The following is a 23,454-nucleotide window of genomic DNA, read 5'->3' as shown; positions in this document are numbered from 1 at the left end:
CAGATCAACTTTCAAATCAATCTTCTGTTTGGCAGGTGCCATCAGCCACCTCGATAAAAGATTTTTGCAACATAATAATCGTGGCCCAAAGAATCCATAATATTTATTTTTTTTCTTGCAATATCTACTAAAAGTGCTATCATGTTATTTGTCTTCTGTCTCCTGTTGACAAATAAATAGCCAGCATATGAGTTAACTTTATATAAGATAGAAGATTATTCACAATATTGTTGTATGTGCAGTTAATACAAATGCAGGCCATTTACCATTTACCATTTAACCTTTAAAGCTCAGGGGTTGTAGACACAAAACACCGACTGCACGCATTTGGATTTGGATGATAACGCCATCTGTCAAATACCAGGCTGAACAATAACAGCAATCCTGGGAATATACTGATATTCTGCTCCCGTGTCACTTCCTTCCTTTACATCTCTCTTAGCCACCATTACTTTCCCACCTGAGGCTTTGCTTGCACTGATTCAGGGTGACAAACCGGTGCAGGCATCACTGTAAATGCATCCTGTCTGATTATGTATTTTTGTGTTATACAGCGAACGTGACCTCCTTTCAAATGAATGGAATATTAAAAAGTAAACAGAACCTGCAGAGCCCGGATGGAGACGCCAGCAGGCAGCTGCTCCTCTCTGTTTTATCATTAGATATATTTATTTTTTTGAAATATAAATAAACAGAAAACCTGACAGAAGTCGCTCAAACAAAGAAAGCACACATGCTCGTGAACACAAAGGAGGCTTTTGAACTTTTTCTGTAGGTAGAGCCTTTTCTCGCAACATTAGAGAGGAACCCTGGCTTTCAATAATTTTAACACTATGAACTCGTATGGATAATTCACTCTGGCTGCTTTGATCTAGACTGCCTCGCTTTAGTCTGTACTTGCTCTGTCGCCTCCTTCTGTATGTTTTATATGTGGAGCGTGTGCATCGGTGTGTGCGTGTGTTTGTGCAGGACATATAAAGGTAAATTGTAGAACACGTAGCAACTGTCTTTATTGAACACCAGCATTTTAGAAGGTAGGGATTTAACATATATATTGTTGAAAGCCTACAAGAAAAGTAATTTAAATATTTATATATATCTTTACAAATGTTCATGAGCGAGTCAGAGAGCTCGTGTCGTCTAAACTTGCGATCTGGGGAGTGTACAAAGATAGACATGCACAGGGAAGAGTAATGCTGGCAACTGCAAAGTCACCTTTTACAAAATGGCTGAGTTGGATCCTTCTCTCTCGCTTTCACTCTCTTTATCACATTCACACTCACACACACCGCAGTGAAGCCCACCCCGGGCAGTGGCTTCCATCAGTGTCACATCCAGAAACACTCTCTTCGTCTTTCATCCGCATGGTAAACATACAGGCTGTTATGGCACTGATTGTACGGTGTAAAAATGAAAAAAAAATATGTCTGCTTGGCATTGTTCAAGTGCTCATACAGGTGAAGGGGTGTGGCTGTGTGTGTGTGTAATGTTAAAGACTGTCTGTATGTGTGCATCAGGGTTTGGGTCAAAGCTGCATTCAGTTTTCTGTTGTTGAGGATGTCTGGGAGATTCAATTATTTTATTTCAGTCAGATGGAAATTGCACAAAAAGCAAAACTGTAACTCATGTGTTTGATATCTCTTATTGTTTAAATAAAAACACATTAAATGATTCTTCAGAGGGAAAAAAAACAGCTCCAGGTTTTGTACTTTTGCAGAGTATCCACACCTGAATTAACTGGATTTAGATTACATCCCCACAAACCCTGAGTGTGTGTGTGTGTAAAATATGTATCCCCCCCAACCTGTCCTGGGAAACTGTGTTGTTTACCTCCTGTTTTGAGAATTAATAAATAAAGAAATAAAGTACTAGATGAGTCACAGCCATCTCCATGGCAAGGCTCCTCTTTGTCACGACACGCACGCACGCACACACATTTACACTGGATGTGTTGCTTTCGCTCACACATCAGGATGTCTTGCTTGGGACAGTTCAGTTAGTGTTACATTTCAACATAAGATAAATAAATAACAATAAATAGGAATTGTCCCAAAGAAGATACAGCAATGCATGGGAAATAACAGATCCCCTTTCAGAGTGCACACGTTCACACACACTCACGCACGCACACTTCTAAATGCAGCGCTCCAAGGCACGGGGACCGGGTGGGTGGGGGCTACTCAGTCTTTTCTGTTTTCCCGTCTTTGCTCTGGGGCTCGGCTGTTTTCCGGAGCTGCGTCTTTTCCGAGCTGTTGTTGATCTGTTGGTCGCCGGCTCCGCTCGTTTTCCCACTCGAGGTTTTGTCCAGGTAGTTGAGCATCTCGCTCAGCACTGTCTGGAAGGTGCTGAGAGCTGCACAGACCGCCGGCGTGCCAAACCCGTGAGTGATCAGACTGCATGGGAAGAGAGGGAAATGATTATTAGAGCGATGACAAACCAAAGAAGTGAAGGTTAAATGAATCAGTGGAGCTGTTGGGGAGTTTGTATGACACTAACAGCTGAAGTGACTCAGATTTTCTCACACCTGCGGTGAAACCTTCCTCCTGCATTATGGAGCTTCAAATCCTCTGAATGAAGTTTCTTTAGTCTGTCAGAAAAGCCTCTCTGTGATGCTCTGCGATGATCTGTTTCCACAGCAGTTTACTGGGAAACACAGAGTTTCTGCTCCTGTTTTAGCAAAGGCCTGAACGCTGTCCAGCTTAAACTATGAAATACAAATTAAAGCTCTGCCGATTAGGAAATTTCACATAAGATTGTTGTTGTTGTTCTTGTCTAAGGTGATTCTAATCTTGGCTGTTGAACTGCTGGTGATATCTTAATCAAATTCACTTTAGGCTTTTATCACTTTTGAAAGAGACTGTTTGAAAAAAAACATTAGTGGCGTTAGACACACTGGCTAAAAGTCATATCATATCCCCATATCTGTATTTGATATTTGTAGTGTAGTGATAGTCCTAGCCAACAGTGTTTTTGTAGTTTATTTGAGATAAACTCTCTTTTCAAAGTCAGTCATCAGAATCTGAACATTCGTGACATCACAAATTTAAAAGCGCTACAAAATTGCAGGATTATGATACAAGGTAAGATGTGCATTGAAATGCTTTTTAAGAATCAGTTTTTAAGTCTGATATCATTTCATCTGTCCTATCAGATCATCATGGCGGTTTGTCCAGAGCTAAATAGCTGCTCGTCCTTGAGCTCAGAGCCTTAAGTTGGCAGAAGGATGTTGTTGTTCAATCTGTCACTTTATTTCTACCACTGAGCTCACATCCTGGTTCTCTGCCCAGCAGTCTACAGTACAGCTCCCTTCAGAGGTCTGATAAGATGTTGTATATTCTGCAAATGATGACGCCATAGATGTGACATTTCTGCTAACAAGGCGCTGTTTCCTCCTCCTCTGTCAATTGTGCCAAATATCAAACTGCACAGCTGCATCTTTCCAAAATGGCAGAGAGGTCAGTGGGAAAACACAGAGCGAGGCTCTGCAAGAAAACTGTCTTCGCTCAGTAGATTTAGTGCCGAGAGTGACTCAAGATTGGCAACATCCTTAAGAAAAAAAAAGGAAACGCTCCATTATTTTCTTATGCGTGTCACACGTGTTACCTGAAGTGTGTGAGGTGTCTCTGGATGTCCAGGTCCAAGATTGGTGTTGGTCTGGATGAGCCCAGAGGAGAGCGATCTTGGCTCAATAAGTCCTGGAACTCCTTACAGATTTGCCTGACGGACAGAAGGAGGGACTGAGGGTTTACCATCTGTCTCCAACAAAACCATCAATCTCAGAGGGTTTTTTTTTCTCTCCCTTTTCTGCACCCACCCTCATCATTTTGGATCCACCCACATGCAGATTTAAGTTACTTCCACTGGTTCATTGTCTTTCCTAACATGATACCAAAGATTCTGCACCACGCAGCATTTTCTGGTCTTGTCTTTTTGCATTTCAGTTAGCATTATAGCAACTCTTGGGCTGATTTTATTGGAACAAAATCAACTTATCTGGAAAAGAGTGGGAGTTTTATTTCCCCTTCAGCATATTCAGAATACAGTTTTATACTGTAAGAAGGAACTACAAATAAAGCTCTTGCAATTATATAAATATAAGCGCTAACCCCTTAAATGTGGTAACACAATATTTTCCACATACAGTAGGTGTTCCATGCAGGAAACTGCTGTAAGGTGAAGGAGTTTACAACAGTTTGAGCACGAAGTCACACCAAAACTTACCTACTGTTATTATATTTGCTTGTTAATCATTTTTCTGAAAGATTTTCTTAAATCAAAGGATTGTAATGGCTGGTAATGGCTGTAAATAGGAATATAAGTGTTTAAGTAAAATTTGTCTCTCCCTGACATTTGACAGGGACAGATTTGTCCATGCCTTAAAGAACAGACAAACATTAACTGAAACCTGATCACTCAGAAACATTCACATTTCCAGAATTTCAAAATAAAACCTATTCTGTGTGACCACGCAGTAGCCAAAGTTTTTTGTTTCTTGCCATCTTCTTTTAGTGTGTGTCTGTACGTTGTATGTGTTTCACTCACTTTGTAGCCAGGACCATCTTCTTGCGCGCGCTGGTCTCTTTCGGCTCACTGTGCTGCCTCGCCAAATGTTCACCCACTGCCTTACTGGGAAACTCTGTCTCACAGGTGTAGCCAAAGTCCCTCGCCAGGTGGAGCGCCTCACCTGAAAGAAAACAAAAGAGGGAAAAAAGACTGATGAGACAACAATTAAACTGTATTATGAAATTAATGTGGTGCAATATAAATTGAAAATAACAAAAAAAATAAATGTGCAGGAAAGTTGCTTACCTTCCACCAGGGAGGTGAGCAGCGTTACGTTGGCGGCTTTCCTCCGTCCTGCTGGTAGGTTGAGCCCTAAACGGTCTAATTTCTCACGAAGACACCGGCCTCCATTCTTAGACTTTGCTCTGGAAACATATAGTAAAGAACTATGCATCACATATCCTACAAAGTCAAGCAACTGAATTATACAAGACCCCAAAAGACTGAATATATGGAGCACAGCAGCAGGAGCAGAAGCAGCATCGATCAGCCAGTCATTTTTCATAGAACTAAAATACAATCAAATTAATGTGAACTCTGTGTTCTACTGAAAAGGATGCGCTTAATTAAGTCTCACAAGAAACAAGGCAAGAATATGGATTTGTTTTGATGTGACAAAGCCATAAGGTTAAGGCAGAGGCACAAAGCTTCCTCGGTCTTTTATGTTATTTTTTTAAAGCATATGTGCTTCCTTCCTCTGCCATAAAACTTTAAACCTGCAGTTCCACTCGAGACAACTTTCTGCACATTTCTGTTGTTCTTTGTGAAGTGATTATTATCAAATGACACAACATGATTAAACACATTCCAGATACTCATATGTTAGAGATTTGCAGTTTATATTCTTCACACGAGGATCAACAGCAGCTATTTGCACATTTATCTTATTTTATTTTACTTTGTTGATTCCTCATCTTGTAGGACCAGCCATATTCTCTGTGCTTGCTCGTTCCTCTTCCCCCCTTCCCTTTCTCTCCACCTCATCAATAATACAGCGCTGGCAACTCTTGCTTTCCTCTGGTTCCTCTGATCCTGGCATGCTTTGGCCTGGTCTCGCCTCCCTCTGGCTCCCTGGGCATGGCGGCGCGTGCAGCCCCGGCCCTCATTCGCCTACAATAGTCTTTGTGGGCGCTGCTATATATCTTCTGTTTCATTTGAGGGCTGCAAAGATTCAGCCAGCGCTCTCCAATGCTCACCAGCCAGATTTACACTTAAAAAATATATATTTTTTCACTTTCAAAGTCCCCATCCATCACACTCACCTCCTTACTCCAATATCATTACATGCTGCTAGAATTTAACAGTGTGTGGATGCACCAAAAGAGACATTAGGATTTTTCAGATGTTTCTACACCACAAGTATGTCAAAATGTTTTTTTTTGTTTTTTTTAGAAATTGCTCTGATCTGCCAAATGAAGCCGTTAACAACCCTGCTACTGATTAAACACATTTGAAATTTGGGTTTCTCGCTCTCCGGAGATGATACTGATTAACCTGTAAAGTGATACTTCAGAACTAGATATCAGAATCTGATGAATGCCTGAAACTCATCAAGGCACTGGCCAGTGGTCACAGTGGATTTAGGATTTATTTGTGAGAGGATATTTTAGGCTTAGACTCTTAATGAGTTTGAAGTTCTTTAGAGCTGTAAGCAGCTCTGTCATAGCAGCATATAGATCCATAATGTTGCAGTAAGATGAGACAGAAACTTCAGCCGCACTAAGCGAACTCTCAAAACAGTTGATAAGTCTGATTTGTCTTCAAACCGATACATCAATATACTCTCTTTAATCAGTGTAGTTATATTTAGAGACGCTGTGATGAAGCTTAGGCATATTGTCAGACTAATATCCTGTATGTGCATCATACTGACCTACGCAGTATGCCGCCCAGTAAGGAAGCATTGAGGCACTCTGGCGGGGACAGTCTTCTTTTCACCTCAGCGATGGTGACTTTGTACTTTGAGGTGGAACTGAGCAGCGAAAGCCGACCCGGTACCGAGCAGAACAAATCTGTAGGATTCACCACACATGTTCCCCCTGCACACAGAGACAGGAAGCTTGTTACAACAAGGTGCAAGAAAAAGCAGCATCACTGTAAAGGTTTGAAAGGACTAGTTTGCCAAATTTAGGCTACTTTTTGCTATTCAGTGTTGTACGAAGGTTGTACAAAATGTTCTAATGAAGGCAACAGCTTTGTATAATACACATTTAATGCTTTATTCTGTCAAAACAGAAAAAAACAAGCAAAATGCCCCCCCCCCAAAAAAAAAAAAAAAAAAAACTGATCCAAGATCTGAATGCTACACCAATGTCTGTCACTGAACTGCAAGATTTTATAGTCGTGTTAATAGTACATTACTGCTTAATAAAGTATCAATACAAGATTTGCTCTTTAAGTTCTGCAACAAAAATGTTAGTTTTTACAGTAATAATGCATCAAGTCATATTTCATCAAAAAGCAACAAGATACTTAAAAAAATGCATTTATTAAAAATGAAGTTGGACCTTGGGAAAAAAAATCTTGTTTCAGAAAACATATGAACATTTTGGTGACAGAATAGAGTGCACAAAAGTATAAACCAGCAAGCATTCACTGAGTATTTGGATCAGCGTTGCTCAAATGACAGATTGAAATGTCTGCTTGGTTGGAAATCATGCAAATGTGTGTTTTTCTGTGGAAAAGTTTCACTGGATAAAGCTTTTGCTGAATGCTACCTCAGGGAGAACTGCACAGAATATTTTGCACCTTTGTTCATAGAGGGTGGCTTCAGCTGTGTACACACTTTGCATGAGGTCTCCTTGGTTCTGATTTCAAAGAATCCCACATTTCAAGATGTGATACAAAGAATAAAAACCAACTGGGTGAACTGTGCACACATCAAACAGGAACTCTATTGTCCAATTATTGGTTAATAATAACAGTTTGCATCAGGGTGAATGATTTGGAAGGGCTTTCATATGATGATAAAACCATTTTGTTTGAGACAGTTTTTTCCCATCATGTCAGACATTAAATACATTAAAGATTAAGCCTATTTTTTCCATACAGTTTTTTAAAATTTATTCCCATAAATTAGCTGAATTTGCTTAGTCGTTATATTAAGAAGGTGTATCATCCAAGAAAATTGTCCATCTTCTACAGCTTCCCTATATGTTTAAATGTAAATGCAATATATGTGTAAATATTATTAAATCAAAAATGAATCCCTATAATAATCGAGTATCTTCATTCTCCACAATCAATATGTGTCTTTCAGCCCTCCTCACTAGTTAAATATTAAATGCTTTTAGTACTGTGTACATATATTTATATGCCTGCTTCAGCCCAATGGTTCTCTCTATGTCACAATAATATGGTGTTTCTGTAAGAGGGGGGAAACAAAACCTTCTTTAAATCATCCACCGCCAGCTACCATGTTGATTTCATTGTGTACTTGAGGCTCCTGAAAGTGTGAATAAATGATTTTGGTTGTGTAGTGAAGGCCCTTTCACATTATTAATTGCGTCTGAATCAGTGTTACTGGATCCTCCTGGAATTTATCGACTGTTCTGAGTGGGCCTATCGTTATTAAACTTTCACTTGAAATAAAGTCCCAAGCAGCCGAAACGCAAGGTTTCTGTCTGATGTACTGTAGGCTATATTCTATTATTCATCTGCCTCATTATCAAATCTAACAGCAGGGTGTGTCGCGTTGTTATTAAGGCGTGCTGGATATGATGAAACGGAGAAAAAAGGATGCCATTTAGGCCGAAGAGAACAATGCTGCAGGCGAAGATTGGCTGCACACGCCAATCTCTCTCTCTCTCTTTTTTAGGGCACAATTTGGCCACCAACTAAGCCTCATATATGACCAGCTGTAACCCATATTTCTGCTCTCAGAATCTATTATTCACAATCTGCTGAAATGTGCTAGATTCGCATCATTTTCTGGCCACGGGAAGGGTTGAGGTTAGACATGCAGCCTCAAAAACATGTCATCCGGTCTGAGCACCATGGACAGCGGCTCGCACCTTTCATTCCAGCACCTGGACAGCGACTCATGCCCACAGCACAACTGTAACATCATAATGGTGTGGAAACAAAAGCCTGTTGTACTCCAGCGGGCACCACTTTGTACAAGACTGTATGGGACCTGTGTTTCACTCAGGCTGTCAAAAAATGGACGGTTGCAGGTCGAGGGAATCGATTGATACTTTTGGTTAAGCCTGAGCCCCGGTGTGTGCGTGCGCGTGTGTTTATATGCGCGTGCGCGCGCGGTCCGGCTTGCCCGTGTCTCTATAAGTGACACAAACCTGGCAAACCTGTCTGTCAGACTCACGCGCTCTGACAGGGGCGCGCGTCTCTGAAAGCCGCGGGTTCACATCATATTAATTCCCCTAAAAATGTTTTGATTCAAAGTAGTTTGTATTTTATGTTGCCAAGGGCAATCGAAAAGAGCTATTGCCGGTAGTGCAGTCAGTGGAGCGCGCGGGCCCAGAGGCGATAACGGTATTTAAGCAACGGAGAGTAGCCTCGGGCTGCGGCGCGAGCGGCGGGCGGGATCACACGCGGAATCAAGCGCCTTTTACGAGTTTGCCACGAAAATTAAAGAAAAAGAGACAAGGGCCAAATGCCATTCTCCTCATATTTTAACAACAATGTTTATAGCTCCCCCCAAAAAAGCCCGCCAATGTCTTGACAGAAGAGAGGGTTGTGCGTGCACGGGTTGTGGTAGCGGGGGCGCGCGTCTGACAGATCGGCTTGATCTGTGAAGCTGCTGTTAGAACTGAACTGGAAAAGGGATAGCAGGGTGATTAAAAACACAGACGACTCCTCCTAAGTAGGATCCGCATTTCTTGAGTGATTTTCTTTTGAAAAAGGTTATGTGAATATTCATGCCGCCAAAGCCGCAGTCAGAAAGAACAACATTAATATGATCTCGGCTGAATCCGGGGCCCCGCTCGGCATTAGCATATCAAAGCGTCCGCCCGAGGCGAGAGAAGCTATCGATACGGGAGCGGGAGGTAAAGCAAAGATTATTGGTTGTGATGGTTGCAGCGGCTGAGCTCAGGGCCAAATACGGCGCACCATTAACCGAAAGTGATAGCGAAGGGATTCCCGCGTCAATCCGAGAGAAAAGCCCCAACACCTATGCAGAGCTGATGAAAAATTAAACCCGAGACACAGCCTTTCCTCTCAGTGTGGAAAATTGCACACAGTCCCCTCTAAAAAAATTTAAGAAAAATAAAATTAAAAAATGTATTTTCATGGAGCAAAAGATCCACAGCGTGTTTAAACCCACTCGTGAGGAAATTGGCTGGCCTGCTTTGGGTGGATGCAGGCCGGGGAACACATCCACAGCTTCCCCTTGGAAAAGCTAACCTTAGCCGCCACATCTTTGGTTGCTGTGCCAGATTAAACACACAGCTGCTAACACACAAAAACAGCAGCTGCATTACAGACACACAAACCTGACTGCTCTTCTTTGTATCACACAAAAACATTTACTTGTAAATTTAAAAAAAAAAGTCCACAAATGCAGCTGCGAAATTATTAAATACTCGGTTACTTTCTGGCCATTTCAAAAATATTTTTAAATTATTATAAACGTACACATTTGTAAACATTAAGAGGATACAGAATTGTGTTGTTAAATCAAACCCAACTCTTACTCATTTGTAACAATATTTCTCTATTGTAATAATATTGATTATTTAAATCTGCTTTCATATAGACGTCTGCGCCATTTTTCTTTAAAAAAAAAAATCGACACTGAATTTATGATAACTCAACCATGAATATTAAATTAATAGCATATAATATTATTATTACATGAAAACAAACGCAAGCCGTCAGTCTTATAAAATATTACCCACACGTCTGACTTCAAAATAAAAGCTTCTGGCGTAACTTTAGTGTGAGAGGGCATGTGTCAAATGCGCGTTTCAGTACAAGGCTTATAGGTAACTGTATCAGTACACTAGAAATATAAGTCATCACATTAATTCGTGGCATTTTAATCATGTCAGCAACACTCAAAGCCAGGGTTTGGTATGACTGGTGTTTAAAAAAACGTGGGTGTTGAGTGACATGCTGGAAGTGGGGAGCACTGCCTCTGCGCCTGTACAGCGCTGCTGTTTAAATAGGTGACAAATCGGGGCCGTTCCTGCTGCAGCGTGTTGACAGCAGACAAGAGAGGAGTGTTCCGCCTGTTTGTCTGTCTGCTCGCTGTCTTGTCGTGTCGAGCCCGTGAGTGTTCACGGCCTCCGGTACAGCAGCAGCAGCAACAATAACAACAACCGCAGCAGAAAATAAACGGGGGCCTTACCTCTCCGGATGACGCCCCCTTGGCCGTTCAGCACGAGCCCACACTGCGCTTCCACGGAGCCCTGCGGAGACACGCACTCATTAGGACGAGCGGGGAGGTGAAATCACTTTAACCAGATTCTTTTTGTACACCGCTGGAGCTTCCCAGCTGCCAGGCTTCAGATGCAGCAACAATTAGTGCGGTTTGTTTCTTTTTTCTCCGTATGCGGTGAAGTCATTCTTTAGGACATCCAGGACGTGAATCCCCATTTTCCCCTTCTTTTCACTTGCAGCCACACACTAAAAGCCAAACTCATGCAGTCACAGGAGTATATCAGAATAAATAAAACTGTGACAACAAACACTGGGCATGTGTTGCTCGGTTTTATGTATATTCAAGATCCATATACGATGCAAACAAAGAATACAAATCTAAGTGAAATGTCAGGTTTGAAAGTAACACCATAAAGCTTCTCTGTGCCCGTGCAGACATAGATCAGTGCCTCAATCCTATAATGGATAAAAATGATGCATTCTTGTAGTTTTAAATGACTCGCCCCTTTTAAATGAATTTTGAAGGCTTCCAGGTGTCTTTAATTCTTCCATATTAGGGCCCTGCAGATTTATCCTCTGACCTCTTTGGAATGCCGCGACCCACAGGTTGAAAACCACCACATCTATACAATTAAAACTCCTTCAAAGCACCGCAAAGTTCACAGCAGAAAGAGCTTGGGAGGGGAAAAAAGCACCTTACTGAGTCCAAACACTGGCCCCTGTTGCACGCCCTTTGAGCAGTTTTCTAGTGTTGGAAGCCTTTTTGTTAGAAAGTGTACATCACTTAGCAGGCTTTGAGTAAAATTGAGGGCACAGCGAAATAAAGCATGCAGCTCACGGCTCACCCAGAAACGAGCTTAATTTGAAAGGCTTCAGGCTATAACCGAGGACAGCACAACTCACGCAGACTCAAAATGAGCAAAAGGTTTGCAGAATTTACTGCAGCCACCACCAACCTGTTGGGGCATCAGTGTCTGTGTACACATAAGCAACCAGGCTTCAACATATATGTAGGCCTACGTGCACGAAAACCTGTTACCTCCGCCATTTTTTAAGATGCAGATCAGACTCGCGTGCTATCAACAATGTCATCAAGAAAGGAGAACACGCGCTTTTTTATTCAGAAAATGCTTAATCCCCCCGCGTGAGCCTCTAGGCCTGGCCCACGCAGAAGCCCCCGATTAAAATTAACTGGGAAAGAGAGCTTGTTGTTGCTCCTTCTTAACCAGCTCCTGCTCTGTTTCTTTTCTTCTATTCCGAAGCTAAAGTGATTATAAAATCAATATACAAAACGCAGAGGTCTTGCATGAATTAGCTTAGTGACGGTAGAAAGGTGTGGCAGCTGCTTTTGTTGAGCATGAAAATCTCTTTAACCCGCTCAAAGATGCGACCGGGCTGCACGAGACCATAGGCGCATCTGTTCCGTCCATACATCCGCCTCGTGTAAGCTCAGGTTCACGAGCCGTTTCTTTCTTAGCGTAAAAAAATGGTCAAACCTGTTAAGCTTTTAAAAAAAATCTCGAAATAAATCTAATATTTGCATTAACGAGCGTGCATAAAATGAAATAAAATAAATAAAATTAAATATGAAAAATGTTACGCAAAAATATGTTGCAATTATCAGTAAATTAAAATGTATTAAATCATATGTAGAAGTTTTTATTTAAAAAATATTTTTTTAAAAACAGGTTGCACTATAAATTTATATCTATAAGCTCCTAAATGTATTTGAAGACTTAGAATAATCCCTGGGTTATATTGCCACACCCCATATTATTTATTAACAAATATACATTTATACATCTATAAATATATAAAAAAATATATAACATTATATATTTTTATTCCTTAAAATTACATGCTTTATAAATATTGTAGCACTAAAAAAAAAAAACACTGTATGCCTAAATATACCTCGTAATGAAAATGCGTCGATAAAAGCTCGAGTAGAGGTGGTAAATAGTTAACGCGACTGAAATTATGTGCCACTGTGTTAAATTGTGTTTAACTAGAGCCGCGTTTGAAGCAGCTCAGATGTCGCTGCATAAGTAACAAAGTTGATTGACGTTAAGTCGGTAATTGGATAAACTACGGTGCTTTATGGTGCTCGAGCAGGCCATTGTGCCCTGAATCCCGATCCGTTAATCCGCCCTTTACCGGAGAATAGAGCAACCAGCGGCTTTTCTTTGCCTCAACAGACAGCCGGACACACACACACACACACTCGACCTCTCTCTCTCTCTCTCTCTCTCTCTCTCTCACACACACACACACACACACACACACGCTCAAGAACCGTGCGAATCCATTTTCATCTCGACCATTTCTTTACATCGAAAAGAATTATGTAAAATATGGGTCACGTGTGTTTGTGGAAAAATAAAGGGCGGATTTCACAATGGGATTGTATAGACTGCCAGTCAATTAACCTTTAGAAACAGGCTTGCTTTTCAGAGGCACTGTGCCGTGTGGACTTGACATTTACTTAGCCTGTTATAGTCACGTTTGCTTTGGCACCAAAATTATCTCAAGATGATATCCATTATGACTTACAAAAAAAAAAAAAAAAAAAAAACTAGGCCAGAGTCGTTGGATGGGGATAACTACAGACCAGTGCAGCTTTGTGAGTGTCATAGACAACAGACAGATGAGGCAGACAGGCAGACAGACAGACATCTGGCGCTGTCTTTCTGTTCAATATTTTGGGATTGCTGTGCTACAAAAGGGGGGTAAAGTTTTTCAATAGTAGGCCAGTGGGGCAGAGATATGGGGCACTGGGTCTTGTGACAGCTAAGAGGGGCTGTTGCCCTTCTGTATCCTATTGTCGGCTATCCTATATGGAGCAGACTTAATAAACCGGAGAAGAGAAGCCGAAGGAAGGGGGCACAATGACGTGTTCGAGCCGAGTGGAGAAGAGAGTGTAGAAAGAGAGGTGTGGAGGCCACCAGTACCTGCAGGTCGTCCGCCGCAGGCGGAGGGAGGCCCAGGCCGGCGGCGGGCAGCAGCCTCTGGTCCGGGTGGTGCATACCGACGCCGTAGGCCTGTGAGCCGTGTGACGTCATCAGCGACAGGTCATGGCGCCGGTAAGCGTCGAGGCAGCCCAGCTCGCGCCGCTGCTGCTCGTCCAGGCACGAGGACTTGAGGGCCGAGCGCGCGTTGTGCAGATTGATGAAGTCGGCGGGCTCTCCGTGGTGGATCTGCTGGTAGTACTGGCCCGAGTGCAGCGAGTTCAGGCCGTAGGCCTCCGGGGCCACGGCCGGGTGGGAATGCTGGAACTCGTAGTGGAAGGACTGGTGGTGGAGGGGCGTGTACTGGTGGTTGGCCGAGAAATAGGGTGAGGCGAACTCCGTCCCCGCCGGTGCCGGGTAGGTGAGCGGGGAGGAGGAGGAGTAGGCGACCGAGGAGTTGGCCACGGACTCCAGGCAGCCGAGCTGCATGAGCCGGTAGCTGTTTGATCCGTCGTGACGTATCTACAAGATAATAAAGAGACGGGGAAATATATGAGCCGTGTCATTTAGCATCAGCCGGTGTCTCCTCTCTCTGCCTCCCAAACACACTCAAAAACACAACTCACACACTCAAAGCGCTTTTTCCCCCCCACTTTAAACCACCTGAAGGAGATGTCATTTCCACACGCCCGGGAGGGGAACGAACGCGCGGCAACAGGAGCCATCGGTATTTTTTTCTTCCTCCCTTTGGCATGCCTGTCACTCTCCTCGCAGCGTTTTAAAAGGCGTGCTGTTATATATTATTATTATTACCGAGCTGCTGGCAAATTTACTGTCCCAGCTCTCTCGCTCATTGTGGATGGGAGGTAAGCAGAGTGAGACACAGCGGAGTGTTCCGCCCTAAAATGTCCTAATCACACCGTTACCGGCTCACACACACGAGCCCCCTTTGCTTCCACACACTAGTAATAAAAAGCCTCGTTTTTACCGGGAGCTGCACCGATTCATTTCTCCTTCCATGCATACTTTTATCTCTTTAATATCCTTGCGATAAATTATATTCCACTTAGAGACTCCCTGCGAGCAGACGCTATCTCGAAATGCTTCTGTAACTCCCTTCAAACCAAACAGTACTTATTCCACCACACACCTGCTGTAATTTCACAAATTAAAATCTGTAAAGTAAATAAATGAGCCTTACCTCTGCGTCGTGGACAAGTCCGGGGAAGGTCGCTGACATTGTGCTTTCTCCAAAGTAACCCGTATTTTTTTCCTCTCCTTTCTGGCCGGATCGAATAATAATAAAAATGCCTTAAAATCCCCAAAAAGCGAGAGAAATGGAAAAGTCCCCCCTCGCGTGCTCTCGGTAACGGTAGAAAGCTGGCGGAACGCGAGCGTCTCCCCTCTGCACGGACGGGGCTGGCTCACGGATTTTGTACTTGCAGGGTATTTCTCGGCTGATGTCGTAGGTCCCTTGGTAATATAGAAGTTTTGAAAATTAAGCATCAGCACTGAGGAATGGGAGGACAATAGACGGAGCGGAGCATCCCAGGAGACACGGAATAAATATTGTATCTTCGCCTTAATAAGGAACCAAGTGCTTCTTTCAACATTTTCTACGCTTTTTGTGGACATTTTCCTTTTTGACCCGTTTGTGTTTTCACGAGGTCTTCTGCTCGGTTTCGTCGGGTTATTATTATTATTATTATTATTATTATTATTATTATTTTAATATTATTTTTTTTATCCACATCGGCTAAGTCATTTTACAAACAAAAATGTGCGGATTTTTCAACAGAAATGTAAGTTTGCTTTGACATATTTTAAAGCTAATTTTGATTTAAGAACGGAATGGACGTAGAAAAATATATATGAGATTTTCTTCTGTTCCTGCAGCAAACTTGTAATGAATTTAGCGAGCTTTAACAGGGGGGTTAATTATGAAACGGCAGGTTTTCGGCGCTTTCTGCATGCATCAAATGTTTTTAGATGGATTACCATCGTTTGCTGCTCTCATGCTGTTTTTATGGCACAATTTAAATGCGGGTTTCAGTGCAAATTTATTTCATGCACACAGAGAGAAATAAGCTCTCACAGACTTTATGAATGTATACACCAATTTAAAATATTTTCCACTATTGCTAATTATCGCTTTAGTTATTTACTTTCACGTGCTTAAGGACTGGATTAAATTGAATGAGGAGGTCTAGTTATTATTATTATGATTATGATTATTTACATTTATTTTTTTTATGTTTTGTTTTTGCTTTTGCATGAAAAACTGCCTTTGAAGGGTCTCATTCCCATTCCATATCTTTTCTTTTCTTTCTTTAGGGGGAGGGGGGCGTCTGCTTTGTGATAACAAACCAACGTTTTTCATATCTGATATTAGCACTGTATAAATGTTAGGTGTGTGCATGTACATTATTATTATTATTATTATTATTATTATTATTATTATTATTATTATTATTACTATTATTATTATGTCTTTTTCGGTCAGTCGGTCAGCCTCGTGACCCCTCTCTCTCCCCTTCCCCCACCCCCTTTCTCTCTCTCTTTCTGCCTTTCTCCTCGTGCTGTAACTCACCTGAGCAGGCGCCCTCGGGGTGGTCCTGCCCAGCTGCACGGAGCCGTGATGGTGTTGTAAAGTAAGATGGCAGAAGATGTTTTTTTTTTTTTTTTTGAAACAATTATATGAAAAGCTTATTGGGGGGGGGGGGGTTCGACGCTGTAATCAGGTGAAAGCTCTTCTTTGCCTTCTCTAATTTTAAAGCAGGTTGCACCTTTTATAGGATAACAAAGCATAAAACAGTAACAGGTGTACAGAGCCGCATGAATCAAAATCCAAGCTATAATGACTTTAAATATACAGAAAGACGCAATCTATAGCTGTCTTGCCCTTAGGCCAACCGGGAAGTAATAGACGTATAAGACTTTAAAAAAAGGAGAGAGAGAGAGGGAGAGAGAGCAGAAGCCAAAGCTTGTGGCCACTGCCTGAAGAGGAGCAAAGAAGGAAATAAAGGAGAGAGGAGGGGAAAACTAAAGAAGGAGAGGAGAATTATTCTGTCTGTCAGATTTCCTGCCATTCAAAACAAACCAGCCAACACACAGGAAGAGGGGGGCTGCAACCCACAGCAGACATAAGCCCTAATCAGTCTTGTTTTGGATGGGTTTTTTCTACTCAGCTGTAACTGTAACCAAAGCGACTCCCTGATATTATTAAAGTGCAGACAGTGACCGTGCAGACGCTGGGACGCCGAGATTGACTCTGCAGTTTAATTAAGCAACTATTTTCCCTCCCATCTGTTACTACATGCGTCTCCTTCTCTGTCGTAATCGGTAACAGCAGCAGCAGCAGCAACAACAACAACACCAATAATAATAATAATAATAATAATAATAATAATAATAATAATAATAATAATAATAATAATAATAATAATTTTACATTAGTTCTTACAGATTTTTCTTCAAATTGTGTCTTTTCTCATATTGAAAATAGTCATCATATATGGTCACATGGCTAAAAAAAAAGAGGAAAGAAAAGTAAGAAAGGAAAACCTACACACTGACAGAAAAACTAAAATATTCTACAAGAGCTTCCCTTTTTCCTTGATCAAGACTATTCAGCTTATACTCTTGTAGTCAAGTCTGAAAAAGTCCTCATAAGAAACACAAACGGCCCGGGCGCAGAGACGGGCGGTGCAGTGGCCGCCTTAAATAGCTCCTTTAAAAAGTTCTCAAGGCCTTTTATATTTTAATTAACCGATAGCGATTGTTTTGCCTCGAGGCTCGACGTGAAACCTCTGCATGACGAGATCGGTGAAGGCCGGTTGTCGCACGCCAGGTATTAAAAAACGAAAGAGACGGAGAGAGAAAGGGGTGGGGGGGCCGAGGGTGGGAGAGGAGGAGGAGGAGGGGGGATGAATGGGAAGGCCACCGGGCAAAAAGAGATGGAGGGAGCAAGAGAGAGCCGTGGTGTCAATTAAAGTACCTTAAACGATGCTAAATTTGATCATATGATCAGGATTTTCTGACGTTATCTTGTTACGGCCAGAACACAGCAACAAAAACTGACCCGAATTCAGTGACCAAATGCCCCCACGAGGGTACACACTTTTGATTTCATTTTTTTTTAAAGAAAGTGTGGAGGGGCAAGCTTGATCAAACTATGGGAAGCAAATCGTGCTGACACATAGACCTTTACTAGAATGGCAACTTAACCTGTTTCCTCTTACATAGTTAGAAAAACTTGGATGACAAGACATAAATTTACCTGAAGGTGTAGGTCTGTGAATTTCAGTCAGCTGGCCTGATTTGTTTTAGAAATGGCTTTAAGGCCAAACACATTCTTTACATTCAAATGGGAATCAGCTGAAGCGCTTGGCCCTAAATCTCCACACTCCATTGACCAGTATCCTAACAGATGACTGAGCCCATGGATCTGGTTTATTTTTTATTCCTGTCATGGTGAACGCCGTTGCCTGAACAGATATATGTGTATGCAGGTTGTGCAGCCACCGTCGTCTCCAACCCGAGGCACCAGTTGCACGGTAGACGGTCCTAATAGGACTTAATGCCGACGACTGGCCCCGCTTTACCGGGGGCTGGGAGCGCCCCACCAGATGCGCACTGATCTCCGGACAGGAGCCAGTCCATCTGCCGCCTGACGAGGCAGGGAAAGGCCCGAAACCCCGCACAGTACAGCCCAGAGGCGAGAATTTAGATCAGCCCCAAGGTTCCTGGATGGACCGCTGAGAGCAGAGGGCCATGTTGCCATATAAGACAGCATGGAGAGGCAGAAGATTAGGATTGAGCTCACAGGGCCGCTGTGGAAATTTACATTTTTCTAAAAGCAAAAGTCTCATGGCTATTTTTATGTCACTAACTGTTCGGGTGCAGTTTTAGATTTAAAACTAAACAAAAAAAAAATCGAATCAAATAGCTATATCATATTGTATTTAACCTAAAATATAAATGTCATTATCTGCTCGTCCTTTTTTGATTTAGTATCAGATCTGATCGGTTTAAATGGGTTAATAGTAGGCCAACACTTATTCATAATAGATCACTATATAGCCTGCAGTCATTTAGTCCATTGCTGTCAGTGTAAGCAGTAATCCCTTTATAGGCTTTAACACTACTTTAAGTATATTGTGTCAGATTCTAACACTTGCAGCAAGCGATGATACATTTCATGGGGATCCATGCTGACTTTTAAAGGACCTACAGACCACACAAGCTAATGTTTGCACCACTTTTTACAAGCCACGCGTGACAAAAAATAAGTAGTATTTAAACATCTCATGACGGGACACTCGCAAACTCGTGTAAACAGTCTGCTCTTAATTGAAAGACGGACTTTCAAAATTCACAATGCTGTCTGCTTGCAGTCTATGCGCACATGTGCTGGCCCTGTTTGTGAGTCTGCTTGGTTTTTAATCAGCACCGGTTTGACACCGGCTTCATCTGGCTGTGAGCGTCCGTTAACTCGGTCCCTTTAGCTGTGTACATATGTGTGTGTGCGCGCCTGCTTGCACCTTTCCAGCTTAAGATAACCACTAATATAATGAACGCAACAATAACAAACGGCCCAGAAGATGTTTGTCCTCCGTCAACAGCAAAAGCAATTAAGAAAATTGTGTCTGACCTACATAAAGGATGCGCCTCGGAAGGAAGCACAGGTTAATATGCTAATATGGATCTGCTAATTGTGGGGATTTACTTGTCAGTTTGCGGAGGGGAGGGGCCGGGGCGTCACTGCCTTGTTTAAGCTTTTGAGATCTGCAGCAAATTAATTTCTCCCCATGCAGTGCGTGAGGTGAGCAGAGCAGAGGAGGCGAGACGCAGGTGGTCGCTGTCAAAAGGACAGTCCAGGAGAAACAGACCAGTATATAGTCTTGTCCAGCCTGGACGAAATTTACTCTAGATTGCATGTATCTGTCTTAACAGCGATTTAAACAAATGTAATAGATAATAAAATACATCCACACCCTGTCAAGTGCATATATCATAATTATTATCGCCCCAGGGTGACACCCTCAAACTTACCCCACCCACTCACACACATAGAGCCGCAGGACATTTGGGCTACTTTAAGGACACTACAGTTCTTCGGAAAATCCTAAACGCAGGAATTACGTGAGTTCTTCTGCCTACCTGTCATATAGCGATGTAAGCACGGTTTGTGTTGCCAGTTTGCGTGTTTAATTATTGTACTTTGTGACCGTAATTACTCCTGAAGTCAAATTAGAAGTTCAATTCAGGTCAGACACGTGTCAGCTGCTGCGAACAACTAAAGAAAAGGACAATCTGCTGCCAACGGACAGTCACTCACCAACATATTGGATAAATATAATCCTCAGACTTCTCTATTGCAATAATGATTATAAGGGATCACGGGCCGTTTTGTCTGCTGTGGCTAAAATCGAAAAGTGTCGATTTTTCTTTTGATTTGTGGATTCTTTTATGACTTTTTGTTTTTTCAAAGTTACACACACACACACACGCACACACACACACACACGCGCGCGCGCGCGCGCACACACAAAAGCAACTTAACTAGCAAGCGGTTAATGTTGGTCTGTTAAAGCGTCGGTTGAAGGGTTCTTTTTTCCGGCCATCAATTAATGGTCTTATACGGTGAATGATTAACTGTACTTTTAATAAACGATCACAGCTATCACCCGTGTATAACCGAAGCTGTAAAATTGATCTCTCAAACTTAACTTCACCAGCTGTTGGATTAGTAAGCTTGGTGTATATGTGTGTGTGTGTGTTTCTCTGTGTGTTTCAGTGCGCGTCGATCGATGTTCATTAACTTCTCTTTTCAAGAGTTTTCTGAAGTGCTCCTGAAGATCACACGAAAGCTAAAAGTCTTTTCCCATCCGTTTTTTTTTTTGTAATTCACGGATGGGAGGAAGGAGCAAAATGTACTTTCAGATTTTCATCATCTCTTCTTCCCCCGTTCCTCTGTTTTTTCTTTTCTTTTAAGATCCTGCAGCGTTTGAGATGCAACAGGCAAAGAAAAAAAAATCAGACTTTTATGACTTTAAATTAGTAAATGAATCAATTTGTTTTGATAGATGATGCATCTCAATTGTGTCTGCTGGGTTTCAGATTTACTCAACTACACGCCAGTGTTAAAAAGTAGAAGAATGGTAATAAGCATGCGCGGTTATTACTTTAGATATGGCTCGAGGCTCCAACAGAAGCTTTCTTCTGCATGGTGAGTTCAATGCCAAGAGTCAAGTGGGTCTTTGACCTTTTAACTTTATTTCACTGCAATCATTTTCAGTTGATGTCAAACTGAGCAACCATCAGCTGCTACAGTTTGTTGAATTTGGCAGTGGATGCAGCTTCTTGCTTGTTGTGGATCCAAAGTGTTGTTTCAAAAATGATTTGAGGAAAATCTCAGCTGGCAGATGAGATACAAATGCCACATAAATGCACCAAACACAAATCATAGGTCTGCCTTTTTATTCCTATATCTTGCATGCAGATGCAGGTTTTCAGTCCTTTTGATTATGGTATTTATGTTGAGCTTTCTGCAGTTGTTTCCCTTTATACTACCTACTGACTTCATATTATATCAAGAAATTCCTTTTGTTGTTCTCTAAGGCATAAATGACTGACCTTTCTGTCCATTCAGCACTTAAAACAATGTGATGTTTACACCTGGTTAAGTGTACTGGTTGTGAATAGATTTAATAAATCCTCATTTCTTTATTTTATTTGGTGATTTTTAAGCCTGAAGAACAAAAATCACTAAAATTAACACGTTTTCCTGTTACTGCAATTACCCTAACCCCTTTTATCCTTAACCAAAGTAGTATGGTGTGCATTTACTTTTTAAAATATATATCTATACTGCCTTGCCTTTTTCCTTTCCCAGCTTCTGTTCTAGTATTGTTCAATCTTTAGTTATTTCCAATACTTTATTTCTCAGTCCCCATAACCTTTAAACTCAATGTGCTTTTCCGACTCACAAGAACTGACTGTAAGCCAAGTTCCTGTTCTTGTTGGTAGCTCTTACCAGAAACCGTGCTGAAAACAGCACAACATTGGTGCTTTTGGGCAGCTAGGTAACAAAATATTCACTAAGAGTGAATCAGCTCACCAGAATGTATTTACAGCCAGTCTGTGGCATGCATTTTAACAATAATCCCAGGCGTGATGTCAAAGCACGCGTTTTCACAAAGTGTTTTTGTTTTTGTTATTGTGCAACAAGAAGCATGGACGTGTTCCCCTTTTGGCTGTTCATGTCCCAGCCAGCAGAGTGCGCTGCTTTGGCAGTGCAGCCTGAGGGGAGATTAACCTGCAGGACTCTGAGAAAAGAGAGGGCACACACACTGGCTCACTCTTACACACTTATTCATACCCTCACGCATTTTCAAAGCTACTATAAGTGTACACATGCAAGGAGGGGGGGCGATGCAGGTTCAATTACTTTGATCGTGTAATTCCTGTGTAATCTCTGTAATCTTTTTAAAGCAGAGCTGTTTGAATATATGCTGTGTGTGCGTGCGTGTTTGTGTGAGAGACGACATGCTCGATGTACATTGAATTAACAGGATGAAGTGGAGGCCGAGGCTACTTCTAAAAGAAAATCTTTTACGAATCAAATGATCTGGCCACTCACCCTTTCAGTTTTTCCAATCCAGTGCAGTTTGACAGACAAATACAGACAAATATATTTAGTTTTATTCCGTATGTGAATCTGTGAGAAATGAGCAACAGGGCAGCTATTTCATGAGCAGATACATGAATTCGGAAGAGGTCCGCTCAAGGTATTTAAAAGTTCACGGTCAACTGGAGGACAGTGTTTACTGTAAAGTACTGTAAAGGCTTTTGGGCAGCATACTTTGATCGTTGATGTGTTGTATTGTTTATTATTTGACTCATGTTTCACAGCTGGTCACTGTTCCTTGTAATTACTGCAAATTAAAACCAATATATTCTGTATAGGATACACCCAAATAAAGTCTAATCATAAGAACTTCTGCTCTTATTTCATGTGTTGTCTTTCTCTTTGTTATGGGGGAATTTGCATACATCGGGAGCTCAAGAAAGCCCGAACCTGTTGATTCAGGTCATCGTTTAATTGTTTGAGTAAAGGTAATGCTATAGCTAAACCTCTAAGATCTGAACCCTTTTCCAGACCAAGAAGTGGCAGCTACAACTTATTTAGGTGTAAACAAGGTATAGATTGTATAGATTTTTGTGTATGTGACATTTGTTGTTGTTGAGAGATTTGGTCCTGTATGAGACATGGTTGCACTGGTAAACCTATGAGATTTGATTAAAAAAACACTACTTGAAATCTGACTCCTTTGCCTCCTTTGAAGTGTAGAGTAAAAGCAAGAGGAACACAAGGGCAAAGGGAAAGGGGCTCTTGATTTATTTGGTCACTTTTTACAACTTGTGATTGTAACAATGGGATACAAGACTCCAGAAAAGTTGGACTGCAGATAATTCAGAGGGTTTTTTTTGTTCATGTTTATTTCAACAAATAAATCTATCACAGGAGAAAAAAACAAAAAGGTGGTCAGGCACGCAAGAAAATGGGCAGAGAAACGCAATAAGGATGCAATCTTCA

At 41.8% G+C, this 23,454-nt stretch overlaps 1 protein-coding gene across 1 annotated transcript; it reads right to left on the bottom strand.

Annotated features, from left to right (window-relative positions):
* Positions 1 to 985: 985 nt before the first annotated feature.
* Positions 986 to 15,311, bottom strand: tfap2d (transcription factor AP-2 delta (activating enhancer binding protein 2 delta)). The gene is made up of 8 exons (XM_084953776.1): positions 15,055 to 15,311; positions 13,857 to 14,375; positions 10,874 to 10,934; positions 6,437 to 6,602; positions 4,810 to 4,928; positions 4,543 to 4,684; positions 3,604 to 3,717; positions 986 to 2,393 (listed from the first exon to the last, which is right to left on the bottom strand). The coding sequence occupies exons 1-8, from the start codon at positions 15,091 to 15,093 to the stop codon at positions 2,177 to 2,179; spliced, it is 1,377 nt and encodes a 458-aa protein (XP_084809902.1). The 5' UTR covers positions 15,094 to 15,311; the 3' UTR covers positions 986 to 2,176.
* Positions 15,312 to 23,454: the final 8,143 nt, after the last annotated feature.

The sequence above is a fragment of the Perissodus microlepis genome, chromosome 15 (assembly GCF_051167445.1).
Source record: "Perissodus microlepis isolate ML-2025 ecotype Zambia chromosome 15, ASM5116744v1, whole genome shotgun sequence".
In the NCBI taxonomy this organism is placed as follows: domain Eukaryota; kingdom Metazoa; phylum Chordata; class Actinopteri; order Cichliformes; family Cichlidae; genus Perissodus; species Perissodus microlepis.
This window is presented reverse-complemented; position numbering and strand designations above follow the sequence as displayed.